We start from the raw sequence: 19,296 nt of genomic DNA, 5'->3' as shown, positions 1-19,296 counted from the left end.
AAAGATCCCAGGCCAGGGAGACACAGTCCCTGGTCCCCTCCATGGGATGGGCTGCCCCAGGCCTCCTGGTCTCCCCCCTCTGCCAAAAGAGGGGCTTTCCTTTTTTTTTTTTAATTTTTTTTAAATTTTTTTTTAGGAGGGGCTTTCCATGCACATGGGCTCCACCCACTGACTGCCCAGCCCCTCCCTGGGACCTGATCCTGGAGCTCGGCTCACACCACACACTGAGGAGGATGGAGGTGGCTTCAGCCCTGGGGAGAACCTTGGGGGGAAGCACCTGCTGAGACCACACACAGGCCCCCAGGGAAGACTGCCAGGCCAAAGGGGACACAGATGCTGAGACCCCATCAGGGAGCTCATAACCCAGTTCTCAGGCCCAGGCACCTTGAGTGAAAGGGTCTCACTGAGCAGCCCTGTAGGGAGCACAAGGCAGTCCCTCAGCATCCCCTCCTGGTCACAGGGCACATACCTCGGCAAGGCCCAAAGCCCTGAGAGCCCAGCTGGTTTCCAGAGCTCACCAGTTCCCTCCCCATTGACATGGACAGGTCTGACTCTAGAATGGGTTCCATCCTTGGGCATTAGAACATGACTTCCACATGTTCTCACAGAAATGTATTTGTTTTTTAACCTCCCGTTTTTGTTTATTTTTGTGTATTTTTTGTTGGAGTTTGATTTGCCAACGTATTGTATGACACCCAGGGCTCATCCATCAAGTCACCCAGCATCAGAAATTGGTCTTCACACTGCCCCAGCTAGTGGAGACCCCACCCCTCACTGTTCCCCAAACCCCCAACTCCTTCTTCTCCTTCCAACTCCCATCCGCAGTCCTGGATTCCTCTAAGTCACAAAGACTCTTGACTTTTGTCCCCATATTCCTCATATCCAGAACTCCTAGTCTGAATGGGACAGAATCCACAGCCCCTGCTGGGTGTTACCTACACACACCCCTTCCTGCTCCAACACTATCTGTGCAGAACTGGAATGTCATTATGGGACATCAGGTTTGGGGTTCTGTATTAACCCCTCCAATCGCAGGTCTGCCCTTACCAACCCTCCCCATGTTCCTGGGACATAGTTTTCCTTTATGATATAATTAGCTTCTGTATCCTCTCTCTTCCCCCATATATGGTCAGCTCCCTGATCATGGGGATCCTTTCCATCAGGTCCATCTGTGTCCCATATACCTAGGCTCACGTGGGGCACATACTAAGGTGTTCAGTAAGTGGTGTGAATGCACAGTGTCTGAACAGTGCTCTTTCCTCAGTCAGAGGCAGATAGAGCTCTGTGTCTCTTCTACTGTCCTGACTTAACGGAGTGATACAGGATTGTCGATCCCAATGGTCAAGAAAGAATTTTTTAAGATATTTAAGGTTGGAAAACGTGATTTTATTATAGCAGAGGGACAGGACCTGTGGGCAGAAAGCTGCACTGGGATTGTGAGGAGTGACTGATTCTTGCTTTTTAATGAGTGGAGGTCAGGGACAGTATAAGACTCTAAGGAATTTGGAAGCAAGGCTGTCAGGACCTTCAGGGCCTACCTGCTGTTCAGGTTATTCTCAGTCTGTAATAAAACATAAACAATAAGGCACTAAAGCAGCCATTAATTCCTTGAGCAACTCATTCTGCACATGTCAGGTCTCTATCAGTGGGCTTCAGGGTGTAAAGACATTTACTTTAAGCTACATTTCTCTTGCCTTTGTTTCTAATCCACAGACACTGTGATCCAGGCAGCCTACCACTGGCACCCAGGAACTTCACTCAATAGGAGAAAACTATACAATGTGTTCATGCCGAGGACAGGAGTGAGAAAATATATTTCTTATAGTATTGTATCTGTGTGTATGAAGAAAAAAAAAACAATGCTACAGCTTGGGATTTTTTGTACTGCAGAAAAAGCTTCTGTGGTGGGGTATCCCTGGGTGGCTCAGCAATTTAGCTCCTGCCTTTGGCCTAGAGCATGGTCCTGGAGTCCCGGGATCTAGTCCCGCATCAGGCTTCCTGCATGGAGCCTGCTTCTCTCTCTGCCTGTGTCTCTGCTTCTCTCTCTCTCTCTCTCTCTCTCTCTCTCTCTCTGTCTCATAAATAATGAATAAAATCTTTTTTAAAAAATTTCTGCAGTGGATCTGCTGTCCAGAGTATTCATCAAAATGAGAATTTGAGGGTAAGAAAAATAATGGCATATCTTAAAATATGCAGGAGAACTTTTGTCCATGGATTTCTCCAAGATTCCCCATGAGTGAGGGCATCAGATAATTGTGAAGCATGTAAAAATCAGTAGATCCCATGTGCGAATACCTACAATAGATTAAAACATCCTTTTAAGGAAAATATAATGACTTTATTTTATTTTTGTATATTTTCAAATTTTCATATTACAGAGTGGGGGTGGGCATCTGTTGGGTGCAGTGGCTGAGTATCGACACCTGATTTGGCTCAGTTCTATTCCCAGGATAGTGAGCTGGAGCCCCACATAGAGTTTGCACTGAGCTCAGAGATTCCTAGAATCTCTCTCCCTCTCCATCTACCTCCCACCACTGCATGCTCCCTCTCCCTAAATAGACAAACCTCTTAAAAATTTTGAAGAATGACTAGAGGTGTTGGGTACCAAAAAAATGGAGCCTGGGTCTGAGAGCAGAGAGGAGAATGTGAGAGGTTGCATGCAATTCTACTTCCTGTAATTCTCCTCCGTAGAGATGGACTATAGAGACAAGAAAATACAGCAGGATCATTTCCAGTTTTCTCTGGAAACCTGACATGGAGACCGAGCTGAAGAGTCAGAGGGAGAGACTGAAGCCTGAGGGACAGGGGAGCAGAGGGGAGAAGAGGAGGGAGGGGGTGGGGAGGTTGTCCATAGGGACAGTCTGCAGGATCTCGTCTAGGTTCACATGGGGATAGTTCAGAGACAGGAGACTGCGACTGACGAGGGTTGTGGTCAATACACCTGCTATGGACATATCAGTTGTGACACAATGTCACACTTTGTGGAATGAGACAATAGAACTGATTGTAGATGAATGTCTGGAGTCCACAAGTTCAGTTGTAGACAACGGATTTCTTCTTATTATCTTCTCCACATTGAGTGGTGACGTGCCATGGGGCTCTTGTCCCTCATCTTCTGTATCCTCCTGGGATATATGATTTTCTCTTACTTTATGTACATTACAGAGCTGTTTCTGTTACCTGTAGAGGAATACGTCATCATGCAGAAGAGACCACCCCTACTGTCTCCCCAGGTAAGTTTCTTCTGTATCTTTAGGTCCAGAGATTTTTCTCATTCCCTCCTTATCTTAGACTCTGTGAGTATCGGGAGCTGCTCCCACTGCCATGATCTGGACACTGCCATGACTGGACAGTGACAGTCATCCTTGTCCTCTGGCTGCAGCCCATAGATGAGCAGGAGCCCTGCATTGGCTGAGGCATCTTTGGATCCAGAGAAGTGGTTGGGGACCCCAAATCCCAACCATGTAGTTGAGTCTGAGTAGTAGTACAGGAAATACCAGGGAGGTCTCCCTGGATTCTCCTTGATGAGTATGTGTAGTAGCTGCTGACACCGCTCTGGGTGTAAGTACATCTGCCTGTTGTTCCCAGGGATGCAGAGAGGGCAGCTGGTCAGCACAGGCTGGGACAGGGAACCTGCAGATGCAGACACACATGAGGCAATAGCTAGGTTCAGAATAAATTTTCTCTAGGTTCCAAACCAGAGGGGTGATACAAGCTGATCCCTGAGGCCTGTCCCGACCTGTGCAGTGAGAGAGGAACACGAAGAGGTCATGAGTCCAGACATGGTGACCTAGCTCCTGATCTGCAGAATGGGCTGGGCTGACCCAGGTGCCCTTTCTCGTCCACCCTCTGCCACAGGAGAGACTGTCTATGCACATGGGCTCTCCCCACTGACTGCCCAACCCTCCTTGAGCTGTGAGGCTGGAGCTCAGCTCACACCACACACTGAGGAGGATGGGCAAGGCTTCAGCCCTGGGGAGAGCTCTGGGAGAAATCACCTCCTGAGACCACGCACAAGTCCCCTGGGGAGTCTCTGCCAGGACAGAGGGGACACGGCTGCTGAGTCCCATCAGGGAGCACTGTGCCAGGCCTCAAGGCCCAGGCTGTTTGAATGCTGCTCACTAATGAGCTGCCCAGGGACCACAAGGCGGTCCCACATAATTCCCTGCTCGTCCAGGGTACACACCTCACCATGACCCAAAACTCTGACAGTGAGCTGGTGTCTCCACCTGACTAAGTCTCATTTCTAGGTACTAGGATCCTTTAGGCCTGCCCATGATACTGCTGAGTCTCACTCTCAGAAAGAGTCCTGATCTATACCAATATCCGTGAAATTAGTTAAAAGGAAAATCTCTTTGGAAGGGAGTTCAGAGACCAATGAGGGAGACAGGGGGTTCTCATACTAACCACTTCCATTGCAGACCCAGGTTCCAAAGACATTTATTCACAATGCAAGGAAGTGAGGACAGAACCAAGGTGGTTAGGTCCCAAGTCCCCACATCTACTTTTCATCTCTGCAGATACCTCAGCACAACATGGCACTGAGCTGGCCTCTGCCAACTGCCCTGGGTGATTATCCATCCAGGATTATCTCTACCAACATTAAGTACATAATTGCCCTGAGGGCTCTAAGGTCCCAAGTCATTACAGACATTCTCTTACATGTTCCTGTGTTCTTTTTGCTGCTCTAGTTGTGTGAGGGTCTCCTGATAGGTTCCCTCACCCACAGGGGACAGGCCCTGGGCTCTCTTGTCTGTCTTTGCCTTGAGAATATAACGCCAATGGGGAAAGGGTATATTTTGCATCCCACTCTGGGTTTTAATTTTCTTATTGTTGTATTCTTGGCAACTAATTATGTTCTTCTGGATCAATGGCATATTTATGACTTTTTAGTCAACTTAATATTTGTCTTGCATATGAAGACAAATATGAAAAGAATGTTAGGGATCCCTGGGTGGCGCAGTGGTTTGGCGCCTGCCTTTGGCCCAGGGTGCAATCTTGGAGACCTGGGTTCGAATCCCACGTCGGGCTTCCGGTGCATGGAGCCTGTGTCTTCCCCCTCTGCCTGTGTCTCTGCCTCTGTGTGTGTGTGTGTGTGTGTGACTATCATAAATAAATAAAATTTAAAAAAAAGAAAAGAATGTTAGTGTATATGGACACAACCTCCCTTTGTTATAGATTGTTCTTCCAATAGGGAGAAGGGCTCCTATGGCCTATTATCAACAGCATCCTGGGCCCTGACTCATTGCATTGGAAAGAGCTTCATACACTGGCCTTGAAAGTAAGTGGGACTTTCTGGACATTGTCCAAGAATATTGAGATGATTTATGATAGTGGAACTGGAGACCAAGATTTAGGTCAAAAGTAAGTCTTATCCAATATCATGCCAAATAATGGACATGACAGGGAATATCAGTTGTGAAGAAAGGTATCAACCCATCTCAGCTAAGGTTCCAGAGCTCAGGGAATGACCAGGAAATCCAGGGACACAGGAGTGGGTATCCAAGGGAGTGTTGTGCCCAAGATTGCGAATCCGAGAAAACCACCAAGGAGCCGACACTGATGCAAGTACATGAGGGTTTATTAACAAGTTTGAGCTTGGGTCCAAGTATACCTGACACAGCAGAGCAGGGACTTGGACCCTGAGGGGGGTTACAGCTGGGTTTTTATGGGCTGGTCTAGGGGATTTTCAGAAGGGGTGGAGGAATTTCTTAAGCTCTGTTTACTTTCCAATACGGGACTTTCTGTTTCTGTCAAGGGCGTTCTGAGCTCTGTTCTCACTCTGATATGGGACTCTCTGTCAAGGGTGTTCTGCGGTTTTTCCTGTAAAGTTCAGCTCTTATTTACAGGAGCCTGAGATGGCTATACTTGTGCTAATGCTAAACTTGAGGTGGAATGACGTGAATTTTCTCAGCCTCCACAGGGAGGGCGGCAGGAAACTAACTGGATTGCTGGTGGCAGAGGCTGGACTTCTGCTCTTCTTGGCAACCCCTTCTCACTGACACCACCTTGAGTGAGAAGCTATTTGCTCCTGCACTCAGACTGACCAGGCCTGTATCAAGAGACAAGTAAGACAGGGAGAGATTGTCATAAAACCTCTACATGGCCTTTAGCAGCAGTGTTGGAGGAAGGTAGAACTTGAGATGGTGGGGGACTTAGGTGGGGACAAGCAAGGAGGGAGTCAGACAGGAGTGGAGGGGAGACATGTATCTTACTTCCCCAAGTAGCAGTAGTTCTCGGGGACAAGGTAGTTCAAGCCAAGTGAGCAACACTGATAATAATTCTTCCTCAACCTGGAACCCAGTGGTAAGGTGGCCATGCTGACAAACCAGTGGCAGAAGAGCAGGCTGTAGCCTGGAAGCTCAGTCAAGACTGTGCTAGCTCACAACTCAGGGCTTCTCCCGGAGAGCTCTTACTATAGTAACATCCGTTTCACTGCTTTTCCCTCCGCAAAAGGGGATTTCTACATTTGAGTCTTCACAACAGATTCATGTACACAGGGATTTGCAGCAAATACTCAGATTCCTCCTCCCCACACATCCAAGCCATCCCCCCGCTACCCACCAATTTTGCAAAGCTCCACAGTGTACCAGGGGAGAGGAGGCCACAAGCAGGCACTGGGGGATCAGGAACAGGCCTTCACGAGGATGCCCATGGTCCTGAGTGGTGTCAGCTGTAGCAAGTCACATCCACAGGACTACTTCACCCAGTGTCCCTGGAGCAGGTTCAGGTTTTTACAACATTTCAGAACCCCAAATCCCCCATGCCTAACCACATCACTAATGTCACAAATGTGCCTCAAGTACACAGCTCTGTGCCTGGAATTCCTCCTGGGCCTGGTTCTCCCACAGCATCTCACATCCTAGTACCTCATCCTTGGGACTCAGTGAGCCATGGCCAGTCCTGAGAAAAGGGGCCTGGGGGGGACGAGGAGGTCTCTGCTCTGATGGTTGGAAAGGCAGAGACTAGCTGAGGAGATCTTTCAACCTGCTGGGATGGGCCCAGTGCTCTGACTATTAAGTAGACATGCTTTGGGAAGAGAAAAGAACCACCCGGTCAACAGGCTCTAATTTTCCAGTTGGATCACTAGGAATATTTTTTATCTTTTCCTTGCCAGTTTTTATTTCTTCTGAGAGTTCAAAAAGGTGGAATTATAAATTAGGAGGAAGGACACGGTGATCCAGAATCTACTTCCAGTAAAATCAGTGTGTATTCCCATTCTGTTAAATTGGGAGACAGACATATTCGAAGGCCGTAGGCAGGCTGAGGTGTTGCCCCACATCCTCCTATGTGTGTCCCTGTGACCAGGACCACTGCGCCAGATTGTACAGTAAGAGTCAGCCTTATCCTCAGGCTGCAGCTCAGAGATGAGGAGGAGCCTGCATCTGCCTAGGTGTCATTGGATCAAGAGTAGGGCTGGAGACCTCGAAGCCTGGCACATTTAAGGAGCTGCTCAGAGGGGGGCCTTTCACATTCATCTCAAGAGAGGAGTAACCGTGGTCTGCACAAAGAGTCATACAAGAAAAAAATCAAAAGAAGTTATGAAGATCTTCAAATTCAGATGAGAGTCAGTAACTTCACAGGAGCAAGACCACCTGGTGATGATGGGTCAGGGTAACAGGAGGGTGGACAGAACAGGGCAGGATTGAAGAAACTCTGCGCTCAAGGCAGAGCAAATGAGGAAGGAACATAGCAGGTGGCGATGCAGGGGGCTGTGCTTCCAGGATCCCCTCAGGCCTGTGCAGGAGGAAGAAGGGGGAGAGAAGGGAGAAGAGGATGGTGAGAACAGGGGTCTCTGCTTTGATGGGCCCTACAGAGGATGCTGCTGTCACTGCAGGGAGGGCTCAGGGAGGGAGATGTTTCTCTGTGCCTGAAGGAGTGGAAGATCTGGGAAAGGAGCACAAACTGATTTCCCAGCTCAGCATTGGTGGACCCTGACCTTGAGCAGCAGCATCAGTGCCCACAGCTCGAGGCTGGTGTGCAGGCCTGGTGAGCAGACCTGGAGTGGATGTGCTGTGTAGCAGGTCAGGAGCATGAGACTGAACTTTGGGCCCCCTCTCCAGGTGCAGGATGGGGGACAGGAGTCTGGAGGCAGCATCCCTCAGTCCAGGCTGTCTCCCAAGGCTTTCCCTGCAGTGTCTTTGCAGTGTGTTGCGTAGTGGATCCTGCCATCTGCTGTGGGTCTCCAGGGATGAGCCATGTGTCTGATGAGGTGAGACATGCCCCTCTTTGTCTCCCCCATGAGATTGTTCCAAGGAGGGCTGAGGACAGTGAGCATGTGTTAGGGGGGATGTTTGCAGACCTTCACACCCGATGGGGAGGAGGAGTCATGGAGAAGCATGAGCTGAATGTCCAAGATCAGGCTGCAGTGCCCAGGACATCAGGTATCATGAAGAAGTAGGGATGGTGAAAAACACCAAACTTTGCATCCTCTTGCAACCCCCCCAGGACCCCAGCCACAGGGAGGCAAAGCTGGGGGGTCTCTCTCATCCCTTCATCCCCTGGGGGAGGAGCACTGCATTCTGGTGACTGCTCAAAACCCCCACTACCTCTTCTTGATGTCTGTCATCTGTAGGACCCATCTAAGGTCTGGGAGTCACGGGCTGATAGCAGGTAGGCCCTGGATCTAGGCACATGCAGGGGCTGCCTTCCCAGCTGAAAGGATCCAATGGACCCCTGGGACAGACTCCCAGTCCCCTGATGCCCCAGCCCTGGTCTGCCCTGAATGAGATGAGTTGACAGGAGCCCAGAGCAGAGCCCCCTGACTCCAGTGCTGTGGGTCCTCACGCATTGTGCATGGAGGACAGGCCACACTCAGGTCACACCCAGCCTTCCTGAGGCTGCACCTCATTGCCCCAAATGTTTAGAATTCCCTGCTGTGCCTCTTCCCTAGGGAGGGTCTTCAATTTTCCCCACTGTCCTGATTCTTCTCTAGGATTAGAGTGAGGTTTGGGGTCAGCACATCCACAGGGCACGAAGCACATGGACCAAGACATCAATGATGCTGCCGCCATGGACTCCAGTGTGGGTCCCCGAAGCCTGGTCTCCATCTGTCGCTCTCTATCTCTCTCTGTCTCTTTCTCTGACCCCAGCCCCTTCCTCTGTCAGCTGAGCTTCTGTCCACACTCCTGATGGGGAGGCCACAGGTTCGCTCTGTCTCTACGATCTCCTCTGTCTGTTGCACCAGGTATGTGCTATAATTACAGGTTTATAGATGATCAAGCCTTACTTTTCAGTTTCCTGTGTTGTAGCTGAAGGATGTCCTGCAGTCGTCACCAGAACCACAAGGGCAGGGCCCGACCTTGACATTGGTTATGGAGAGGCTGAGACCCTCACAACACAGGACCTTCTGTTCCTGAAGGGACAACCCTGGCTCCCACCCTCTGTGACCATGGAGATCAAGGTTCAATTCCAGGAAAGGGTCGGACTCATCACAAAGACTAACACCTCAGTCCAGGTGACACACTCTGTCATCTGGACTATGGGCTGATGTGCAGTTTCTTTGCTCCCTTTTCAAACTGTCTGTTCGATCTTCCTCAGGTCCATCCTTCCTAACCTCCCCCTTCAGGGACATGGGATCACACCTCACTGGATCAGTGGATGGAATGATGTCACCTGTACCCCATCATGGATCCCAGACTCCTAGGTGACATTCTCTGCCTGCACGAAGGTGCTGTCAGTCTGGGGTAGTTTACTGAGCTGTGAAAACACAGCAGTGTGGTGTGGCCGCCATCACAGGGCCCTGTAGGAGAGTGACATCACCATGAATACAGTCACCTCACACACTCACCCTCCTCCTTCCTCCACCTGGTGTCAATCCCTGGCCTCCTTACCACCTCTACATTCCTGCCTCTTCCAAAATACAATGAAATTCCAGTGATGGGGAATATAGCCTGTGGTATGTTCTTCTTCCGTATAAAATGTGAAGTTAATACTCATGCATATTTTTGAACTTCACAACTTATTTCCTTTAAATATTGACTAATGTCACCCTCTATGAATATCCATCATGTTGGAGGAAGTTTTTCTTACCTCTTTCTGGTCATTTTATAAAAAGATGGTATAAAAAATCAGTCTGCAGATTTTTAATTGCCTCCAGCTCTGGAGAATATGAAAAAACTTTCCTTAAACAAGCACACTGGGATTTTTCTCTAGAACGCTATTTTTTTTTACCATTTATAATCTTGACTGTGGCATTGATTTATGTGTTCCACGCAAACATCAAATAATGGGAACTAGTCATCTGGTTGAAGCTAAGGGAATAATGATCCCAGCTTCACAGAGCGCCGACATGTGCATCAGCAGAGCAGGGACGGGGCTGAAGGACCATGACAGCTTCATGACTTATGAGTGTTTCATTTACTGAAAAATCAGAAGATGATAAGTGAATGTTCACTAGTCTAGAAGAAACTGTCCCAGCTCATGAGGATAAAACTTTCTGTATCCTTTGAGACTCTGTACAAATGGAGCTACTCTGAGTGACTTTGAGGTCAGAGACGATAAAGGAGTCTCCATTCCCAGGAGGGTTCTGAGGATGGACCTTGGATCTGAGCATCAGGCAAAGCATAAGCAGAAACCCAGGGGGAGCCTAAGCAGGCAGCTGCTGGGGCGCTCACTCACTACTCCGCTCACTGCAGACAGATAAGTAGGTTTTTGTCTCAATTCCCCACAGGCCTGGAGCACCGTGTGAGCATTGAGACTGCTGTCATATGTTGAGCAGTAATAGTCAGCCTTGTCCTCAGCCTGGAGCCCAGAGATGGTTAGGGTGGCTGAGTTGCCTGACCTGGAGCCAGAGAATCGATCAGGAACCCCAGAGGGTTGAGTATTCATACTATAGATGATGGTTCTGGGGCCTGTTCCTGGGAGCTGCTGATATCAGCTCACACAACTGCTATAACCAATGTTGGAGCTGCTTCCAGTGCAGGAGATGGTGACCCTCTGGCACAGGGCCCCAGACACTGAGACTGGTTGAGTCAGCACAGACTGAGCCCAGGACCCTGCAAGGGGAGAGACATAGAGAGGGTGATGCCAGGGTCTGGAGACAAAAGAAAGACGCAGGACCCCCCACACGTCCTCACAGGGCCCCTTCCTCTGTCCCCACATCCAGTCACCTGTGCAGTGAACGAGGAGGGTAAGGAGGAGATGGCAACATGCCATGGTGGAGGTCATTCTTGATCCTGCCTTCTGTGGTCCCACAGCTGAGCAGAGCCTCCCCTCATTCCTCCCTTCCCTTCTTCATCCTCTGAGAGAGGGAAGGGCATTACTTGCAAATGAAACCCCAATTCTTTGGTCCCTCAGTGGCCCTGGGCCAAGTCCCTCAGCCTAGAGATGTGAAGGGTGTAGGGAGGTTAGGGGAGGGGCTGTGTAGAAACCTGAGGTAGGGAGGTCCCAGCTGTGAGTCCTGAGCAGAGGGCACAGGCAGTGCCTGGTGGCAGGTCCCAGCTATAATCATCCTTTACTCTTCAGAAATGGACCCCATCACCCCCTGGTGTCCAATCCCAGATACATTATTGTGTGACTTGGTGATCAGAGCTCATCTAAAACAAAGGGTGTCTACCCAGTGCTCTATCCAGTGTTTCAGGGCCATGCCAGGAGTCCTCTTATGTAACCTCCCATAACCTGAGGAAAACCTTTCTGCATTACTTAGACTTCTCATGGGTAAATGTGTCCACAGCCCCTTGGGAGTTCTTGACTCAGGACAGAGGTGGTGTCTCTACAGAAACTCCTCTTGGATCAGGATCAAGTCCAGAATAGTGACGGGTCTCTATGGACATTTGGAACCTTCAGTGCAACATGTTGTGTTTTCTCCTGTTATGTGATTCCTCTCTGAGTTCTAGAGGATTCCTTCCACTGATGTTTGTAAAACAATGAGGGACAGGGAGAATTCTTTTCAGGTTGTGGGTAGAAGCCCATGTGTTAATCCCGGTAGATCACACACTGAGATCTTTGTCACCTCTCCCTATGTGCATGTTGTTGTCACAATAGTTTCCCACACACTGTGGTCAGGGACTCCCTCCTAGGGACTCTCTTCCCAGCACATGGTCACAAGACGCAGGAGCCCTGCCAGGTGAGGCTGTGTGTACCACTAACATCACAGCACAGGGGGCAAAACTGTTGGAAGGTCTTGTCAGACAGGAGTGACTGCTGAAGTTGCTCTGACAGAGACCAAGGGACAGAGATTATGTGTGAGTCACCCCTCAGTCACCTGGGCATTTAAAAGGGATGTGGGCTCCTTCAAACAAAATGCCTCTCAGGGAGATTGATTTAAACTCAGTGACAGGGATCCCTGGGTGGCGCAGTGGTTTAGCGCCTGCCTTTGGCCCAGGGCGTGATCCTGGAGACCCGGGATCGAATCCCACGTCGGGCTCCCAGTGCATGGAGCCTGCTTCTCCCTCTGCCTATGTCTCTGCCTCTCTCTCTCACTGTGTGCCTATCATAAATAAATAAAATAAAATATTTAAAAAAAAAAAAAAAAAAAAAAAAAATAAACTCAGTGACAAAGTAATTGTGAGGCTGCAGGTGGAATCACTATGGACCTTTCCCAGATCTGTGCTTAGTGCAGAGAGAATATGGACGAAAAGTCTGGTTAAGGAATTGGATGCAACAACAACTGTAAAGGAAGGGCTTCTGTTCTTGCTTGAAAAGGAGTCTACAACATTTTTATAAAATCATCTTTCTGATTTTCGGTCATAAGTTTAATATGGTGTGGTTTTTTTTTTATAAGCAGGAAAGTCTAAAGTGATGGCTAAGGAAACTCAAGGAGAGACTATGCCTACAAAGTTCAGAGCCATGTCAGCCATGGAGTCATCAAACACACACAGAGCTTCCAGGGCAGAGCAATCTGAGTTCAGACTTGTCTCTGGCTTGGACACAGCTGTAGTCCCTCTGCCTGGTACACAGCATGTTCAGGACAGATTTATTGCTCATCCAGCCACCCATGACTACAAGAAGGAACTTCCAATACCAAGGCCAGCTGCACCCGAAGTTTATGTCAAAGGTCCCACATGTGAGTGGTGGAGACATAGAGATAGGGGAGACCATGTGGTCCAGAGCTGGGAAAGAAATTTTCTCCACAGAGGTCCAGCCTCTTTGGAGGTGTCAGGGGGGTGACTCAGGGTGTGACAGTCCAGTCCTTAGAGTACAGGGAGGGTGTGTTCCCCGTAACCATGGACTCTGAGAACTGTGAGAATAGTACTGACGCTGGGGTCCCAGAATCAATGTACTGATCAGCCTCAGGTGCTGACTGGAGCGAATGGATGGTCAGGGGATGATCTGCTCATAGGGACACAGATGCCATTGGGATTCCTGAGAATCAGCTTTGTCCCAGGATAGCAGGTGTTCAGGGCACATCCTGGCTGCCCTGCTGACAGGATCCGAGTTATAGAGGAAGTTGGTGTTTCCTGGTGACCGGGATTTTGCTTCCCAGAGATCGTGACCCTGAGGATGGTGGGTGAGCACAGGCTCACATACTCTGAATTCTGGAAGCACAGAGAAATCCAGAAACTGCAGAGTCAAAGATATTGTACAGGGAAGAGAGAGAAGAGGCCACTTTGCACCCTGTTCTACCTGGGACTTCTGATGGATGGTTCTCCATGGAGCTGATTCTAGAAATAAAATGCAGGTGTCTGAAAGATCGTATCCTGAAGGGGGATTTGGTTCTGGCAGTGAGGACTCACATGAGAGGAGATCTTGCAACAATCTAAAGTCCGGGTCTTGTTGGGTGATGTAAGTCTATCTGTTTATTTCATCTGTCCTCGATCCAGTGAATGCCATGAGAAGGACTTAGAGCAAAATCTTACTGATGGAGACTTTGTTATTTGACCCAGTAGATCTCCTCGGGGTATTATTTTGTTGCCCAGGGTATGTGGAAATTACCTATGCAGTGACGGAGGAGCATGAGGAACAAGGTAGAGACAGCCCAACTCTGGATCCTGAGCCACACATCCAAGCCTGGCCTACCAACCCATTTTCTGTGCTTCCCTGATACTCACGTTTTGGGGGGAGGTTTCTCATGCAAACTTTCCTCTTTCCTAAGGTTTTGCAAGTTCTTCCTTTGACTTTAGCCAGGGCTCCAGCTGAGCAAAAGAGAGTATAGGAGTCGGGGGTAGGGCTTCACCCAGGAGTGACACAGGAGCACCTGCAAAAGGCCCAGAAACAGACACTCCTAGGGGATGTACAAGGGAGCACCACTGCTCTCTGGTGGTTGCAAGAGACATGTGCACCTTGGGCTGAGCTGGAGCCCAGGGCTCCTGCCCCCCATTTCTCCATGTGCACTGATCTAGTCTCTTCAGATTAGCTTCTTTTACTGAGAAATATACATAGTAGTCTCCCCAATGTCTTCCTCTGCCCTGAAAATTTATATCTTTGAATTGTTGAATCACATTCCATGTATGGACATACTAGAATTTATTTACGCTATACACCATTTTCAGGACATATTTGTTGTTTTCTAGTCTTGGCAATCATCAACAAAACAGGGAGAAACATTTAGGTACATATATTGGGTGGACATAAGTAATTCATTTATAGAATTACCTAGGAGCATGAATTTTGTATTGTATCATTAAAATTTTGTTTAGCTCTGGGAGAAACTGCCCAGGTATGTTCCAAAGTGGCTGGGGAGGGGAGCTGCCTGGAGGCGGCTCCAACAGAGGAAGAGACTCCGTGCGGAGGGGGCTGCGCAGCTCCGAGAGCAGCTTGGAGGGGCTCAGGCGGCGGCTCTGCAGAGGGGGCTGCGCCACCCAGAGCACGAATCCAACAGTGCAGGCCCGGGACCAAAGGGCGCTGGGGACACAGCCCAGGATCTGGCCTCCCCCTGGGACAGGCAGAGGCCAGGAGGGCCCAGGTCAGCAAGGATGATCCTGCCCCAAGCTGAGCAGATCAGCGGCCCTGCCCCCAGATCATCCAGGACCCTGCAGATGGAGAGCTCCATAGTTACTGTGGGAGCTGACTCTAGGGCTGGAGAGCTGACCGCTGCCACTGATGTTGCTCCTCCTGTTGGAGGACAGTCCCCAGGGAGAAGCCACAGCAGGGTACTCTGAGCCATTTGGGGTCATGAGGTGCAGCCTCAGGAAGGCTGGGTGTGACCTGGGTGTGGCCTGTGCTCCATCCACAAGGGGTCGGGACCCAGAGCACTGGAGGCAGGGGGCTCTGCTCTGGGTTCCTGTCCCCTCATCAGTCAGGGGGGACCCGGGCTGGAGCAGCAGGGGACTGGGGGTCTTCACCTGGGGTCCATGGGGTGCTGGCACCTAGAAGGCAGCTCCTGCATGTGTCTAGGTCCAGGGCCCACCTGATGTCAGCTCCAGGCCCCCACACCTCAGGGGGATCCTCCAGGGCCCCTCCATGACCGAAATCAAGGAGAGGAATTTGGGGTGGAAGCCTTGACCAGGATATATTCTCCTCCTCCCAGGGGATAAAGGGATGAGATAGAGCCCCCATCTCTGCCTCCCTGTGGCTGGGGTCCTGGGGATGTGCAGGTAGGTGCAGAGGTTGGGGTCCATCTCCACCCCCACTTCATTGTGCCCACTGTCCCAGACACAGAAGCCTGACCTTGGACATTCAGCTCATGCTCCTCCTCCCCCTGGGGTGTGAAGGTCTGCAAACATCCCCCTAACACATGCCCACTCCCCTCAGCCTTGCCTGAACATTCCCGTGGGGACCGAGGGATGCTGCCTCCAGGACTCCTGTCTCCCTGCAGCACCCGGGGTGGGGGCTCTGGATCTGTCCCAGGCTCCTGTTTCCCCTGCCTGGCTACACCCACCCTGGGGCCTGCTCACCAGGACTGCACACCAGCCTTGGGCCAGGGGCACTGCTCCTGCTGCTCAAGGCCTGGGGCCCCCATTTCTGAGCTTGGAATTCAGTGTTTGTGCTCCTTCCCCAGATCTTCTACTCCTTAATGCACAGAGAAGCCTCTCCTTACCTGAGGCTCCCCTGCAGCGACATCAGCACCTCTGAAGGGCTTGTCATCATAGAGACCGTGGTTCACACAGTCCTCTTCCCCCTTCTCTCCCCGCCTTCCTCCTGCTGCACAGGCCTGAGTGGCTCCTGGGAGCACAGCTGCTTGCATCCCCACCTGCAGTGTTCCTGCCTCAGTTGCTCTGCCCTGACAACTTGGTATTTTCAGTCCTGCCCTGTCCTCTCTGCCCTCCCATCGAGGAAGCAGATCCCCAAATGAGGGGTTCTCACCAGGGAGGTGACCCAAATGTCACCAGGTGCTGGTGCTTCTGTGAAATCTCTGCCTTCCATCCTGATTTCAGGATCCTTATGCCCTGTTTTGATTTTCTCTTCTATGACTCTTTGTGCAGGTCATGGTTACTCCTCTCTTGAGATGAACTTGAAAGGCACTCCTCTGAGGAGTTCCCGAAATGCCCCACAGGTGGGATAGGCTCAGTCTTTTGCATGACTTTTATTTTGTAGACATTCCCACAGTCACAGGGATGATTATAGCTGGATGACTGTTACCTCCATGTGGGAAGCTCTCAACCAAAGACAGTGTATCCATGTTCCTTGCATCAGACCCCACAGGCTGCTTCACACAGTCTTTCAGGTCACAGGTGAGTGCTGGTGACACAGCTCTGGATGTTCACCTCAGGATACTGAGGACCATAGAGGGACATGTAACTGGCAGGCAACACTGTGCATCTCCTGGGCCCTGCAGGGGGACCCTTCCAGCTGGGGGAGGCCCGGGACCTCAGGGATGGGCAGAGGCGGAGACCCTAGCAGCTGGGTTCCCTTAGGGCCTGCTAAAGTCTTCTGGGCAGGGTCCTGTGGGGTTCCCACAGCTGCTCCCTCCACCCATCCCTGTTTCCCACTCTGAGCAGAGCCTGTTCTCAGCCTTCTTGTCCTCAGGTCCTACCTCTGCTCCTGAATCACTAATTAAGTAGAGTCTGAGAGTCGGGCTGAAGGTGCAAAGTTGCATGAAAAGCACTTTCATTTCTCTGGGTCAGCAGTGAGATAAGACACTCCTGGGACAGGCCAGTCCCACTGTGGTGGCAGGGTCTTCAGCAACATGGCCTAGATACCTGTCCTCCTCCTGTTCCTGTCTCTTTGATCAGGTAGGGAACAAATCTGACCTCTGGGGGAGCTTCCAAGATGTTATCAGGCCCTACGACTGAGAACCGTCTGGCAAAAATGCCCTATCGTTCACACATGTCTATGTTTGTAGGTACCCTGTCCCAGCCTCTGCTACCCAGCCACCCCCTTCTCTGTGTCTCCAGGTACTACAGCCAGACACACCTGCACCCTGAGCAGTGGCATCAGTGTTGGCAGCTGTTCCTTTTAATGGCTCCCGCACAGGCACGGAGCCCTGCCTGGTATCTGCTGAGGTTCCCCTGTAATAGACACCAGGTCTCTGGATCCAAAGAAACCTCGGCCAATGCAGGGCTCCTGCTCATCACTGTACTGCTGCCTGACGACTAGTCTATCAGCGGGGGTGGAGGACTAGGACTAATACTGGGATGCTCTGCTTTGGATGCCAAATGGAGAACATTTTTTAAGGAGGAGGAAACTGTCTTTTTCAAATGCTGTGTATACAGCTCATGGCATCATGATTTTTAGTTTCCCAGGTAGTGATGATGTGAGACAATAACCCCTGGGCTTAGGCCTGGTGTCTGAGGCTTTTTTATTGAGAAGCTTAAATTTTTTATAAACAAAAAAAACAAAGTGGCTGGAGCATTTGGCATTCCCCCCAGCAGTGAAGGAGAGTTCCTGCTCCCCACATCCTGGGCACCATCTGATGTTGACGTGGTATTGAATTTTAGCCATGCTGATGGGAGTCTGGTGCTACCTCCCTGTTTCAGTGTGTATTCCTCCAGTGCCATATCATGTGGGAAATCTTTACACAGGTGCAATAGTTTTCTGTGTACGTTTTTGGTAAGGGGTCTGTTCACATCTCTTTACATCTTTTCACATCTGTTCACCCACATCACCCAAATTCACTGATGCAGGCTGAGCATTTTCCCAGTAATGGTGCAACATCCCCCAAATCTCATCCCATAAAAGGGTTCATGGCCAAAGGCCCCAAATGCTCACTTTGGCTGATCCCCTTCACCTCAACTGCACAATGGAAACCTCAGGTGCTGAGCAAAGGATCCTGTCCAGCTCTGAGAATGGAATTGCCCAGGGCCTGTGTCCTCACACAACATCCCACATCCTAGTGTTCAGGCCTAAGACGCAGTGAGCCTTGGCCACTCCTGAGCACTGGAGCCTGGGAGGGAAGGGAGGGCTCTGCTCTGAGCCCTGGAGGTGCTGAAAGCATGCTGGGGAGGATGGCCCTCTGCTGAGATGGTCCAGGATCTGAGGGGAATAAAGTCAAAGAAAGGTTCATTGTCCTCATTTCAGGAGAAAAACACTTAGCAGCACAGACTCTGGTTTTATGACATTTGGAAAGCCACGGAACATGAGTCCTTACAACATTTTTTGTTTTGCTATTTCTTTTTTTTAATTTTTATTTATTTATGATAGTCACAGAGAGAGAGAGGAGAGAGAGAGAGACACACACACACACACAGGCAGAGGGAGAGGCAGGCTCCATGCACCGGGAGCCCGATGTGGGATTCGATCCCGGGTCTCCAGGATCGCGCCCTGGGCCAAAGGCAGGCGCCAAACCGCTGCACCACCCAGGGATCCCTGTTTTGCTATTTCTTAGGACATAGAAACACTGAAGAGATAATTGAGAATAGACATGATGAATCCAGTGTCACTTGTTAGTACACGTTATATATACAACTTATTTGACACATTTTAAATTGTCATGGGAAGAATCTGAACAACGATTTTATTTTGTTTTGAAAATTGAGTCTGGGTATAGTAAATGAGGAACATAAGCCTTATATGTATACTTGAGGTTGTTCATTCCTCCCTGCTTGTCTGTAGTATTCTCATTATTTCTTCCTTAAATGTTTGAAGGAATTATCTAGAGAAGCCTTTGTCCCTGGAGTTATCTTTGTGTTGAGGATGTCAGCAGCCGATATGAACACATAATTTGGTGCAAGTGCTGGCCAGCATGAGTTAAATGAAGCAACTCCTCATTCCTTAAACATAATTTACAGTGCATAAATTATTTCCATGGCTCCGCTTTATCTGGCTGTAGTTTTCCTTTATGCTTAATATCATTGTTTATTTTTTATTTTTATTTTTAATATTTTGTTTACGTATTTGACAGAGTGATCTCTGACCTCAGAGAGTTCACAGAATCAGGAGGAGAGGCAGGCTGAGGCCAAGGGAGAAGCAGGCTCAAACCTGAGAACGCAGCTCGATGTGGGGCTCAATCCCAGAACACCAAGATCAAGATCTGAG

The 19,296-nt window shown here is 49.9% G+C and overlaps 1 gene segment (V, D, J or C); it reads right to left on the bottom strand.

Moving 5' to 3' along the window:
- Window positions 1–3,271: 3,271 nt before the first annotated feature.
- Window positions 3,272–9,050, bottom strand: LOC125753767 (immunoglobulin lambda variable 5-37-like). The segment is given in 2 exon segments: window positions 3,272–3,633; window positions 8,963–9,050. Coding segments are annotated over 2 exon segments (450 nt in total).
- Between the last annotated feature and the right edge of the window lie 10,246 nt (window positions 9,051–19,296).

The sequence above is a fragment of the Canis lupus genome, chromosome 26 (genome assembly GCF_003254725.2).
Source record: "Canis lupus dingo isolate Sandy chromosome 26, ASM325472v2, whole genome shotgun sequence".
Classification (NCBI taxonomy): domain Eukaryota; kingdom Metazoa; phylum Chordata; class Mammalia; order Carnivora; family Canidae; genus Canis; species Canis lupus.
The sequence above is the reverse complement of the archived record's forward strand: the minus strand, read 5'-3'. Positions and strand labels throughout refer to the sequence as shown.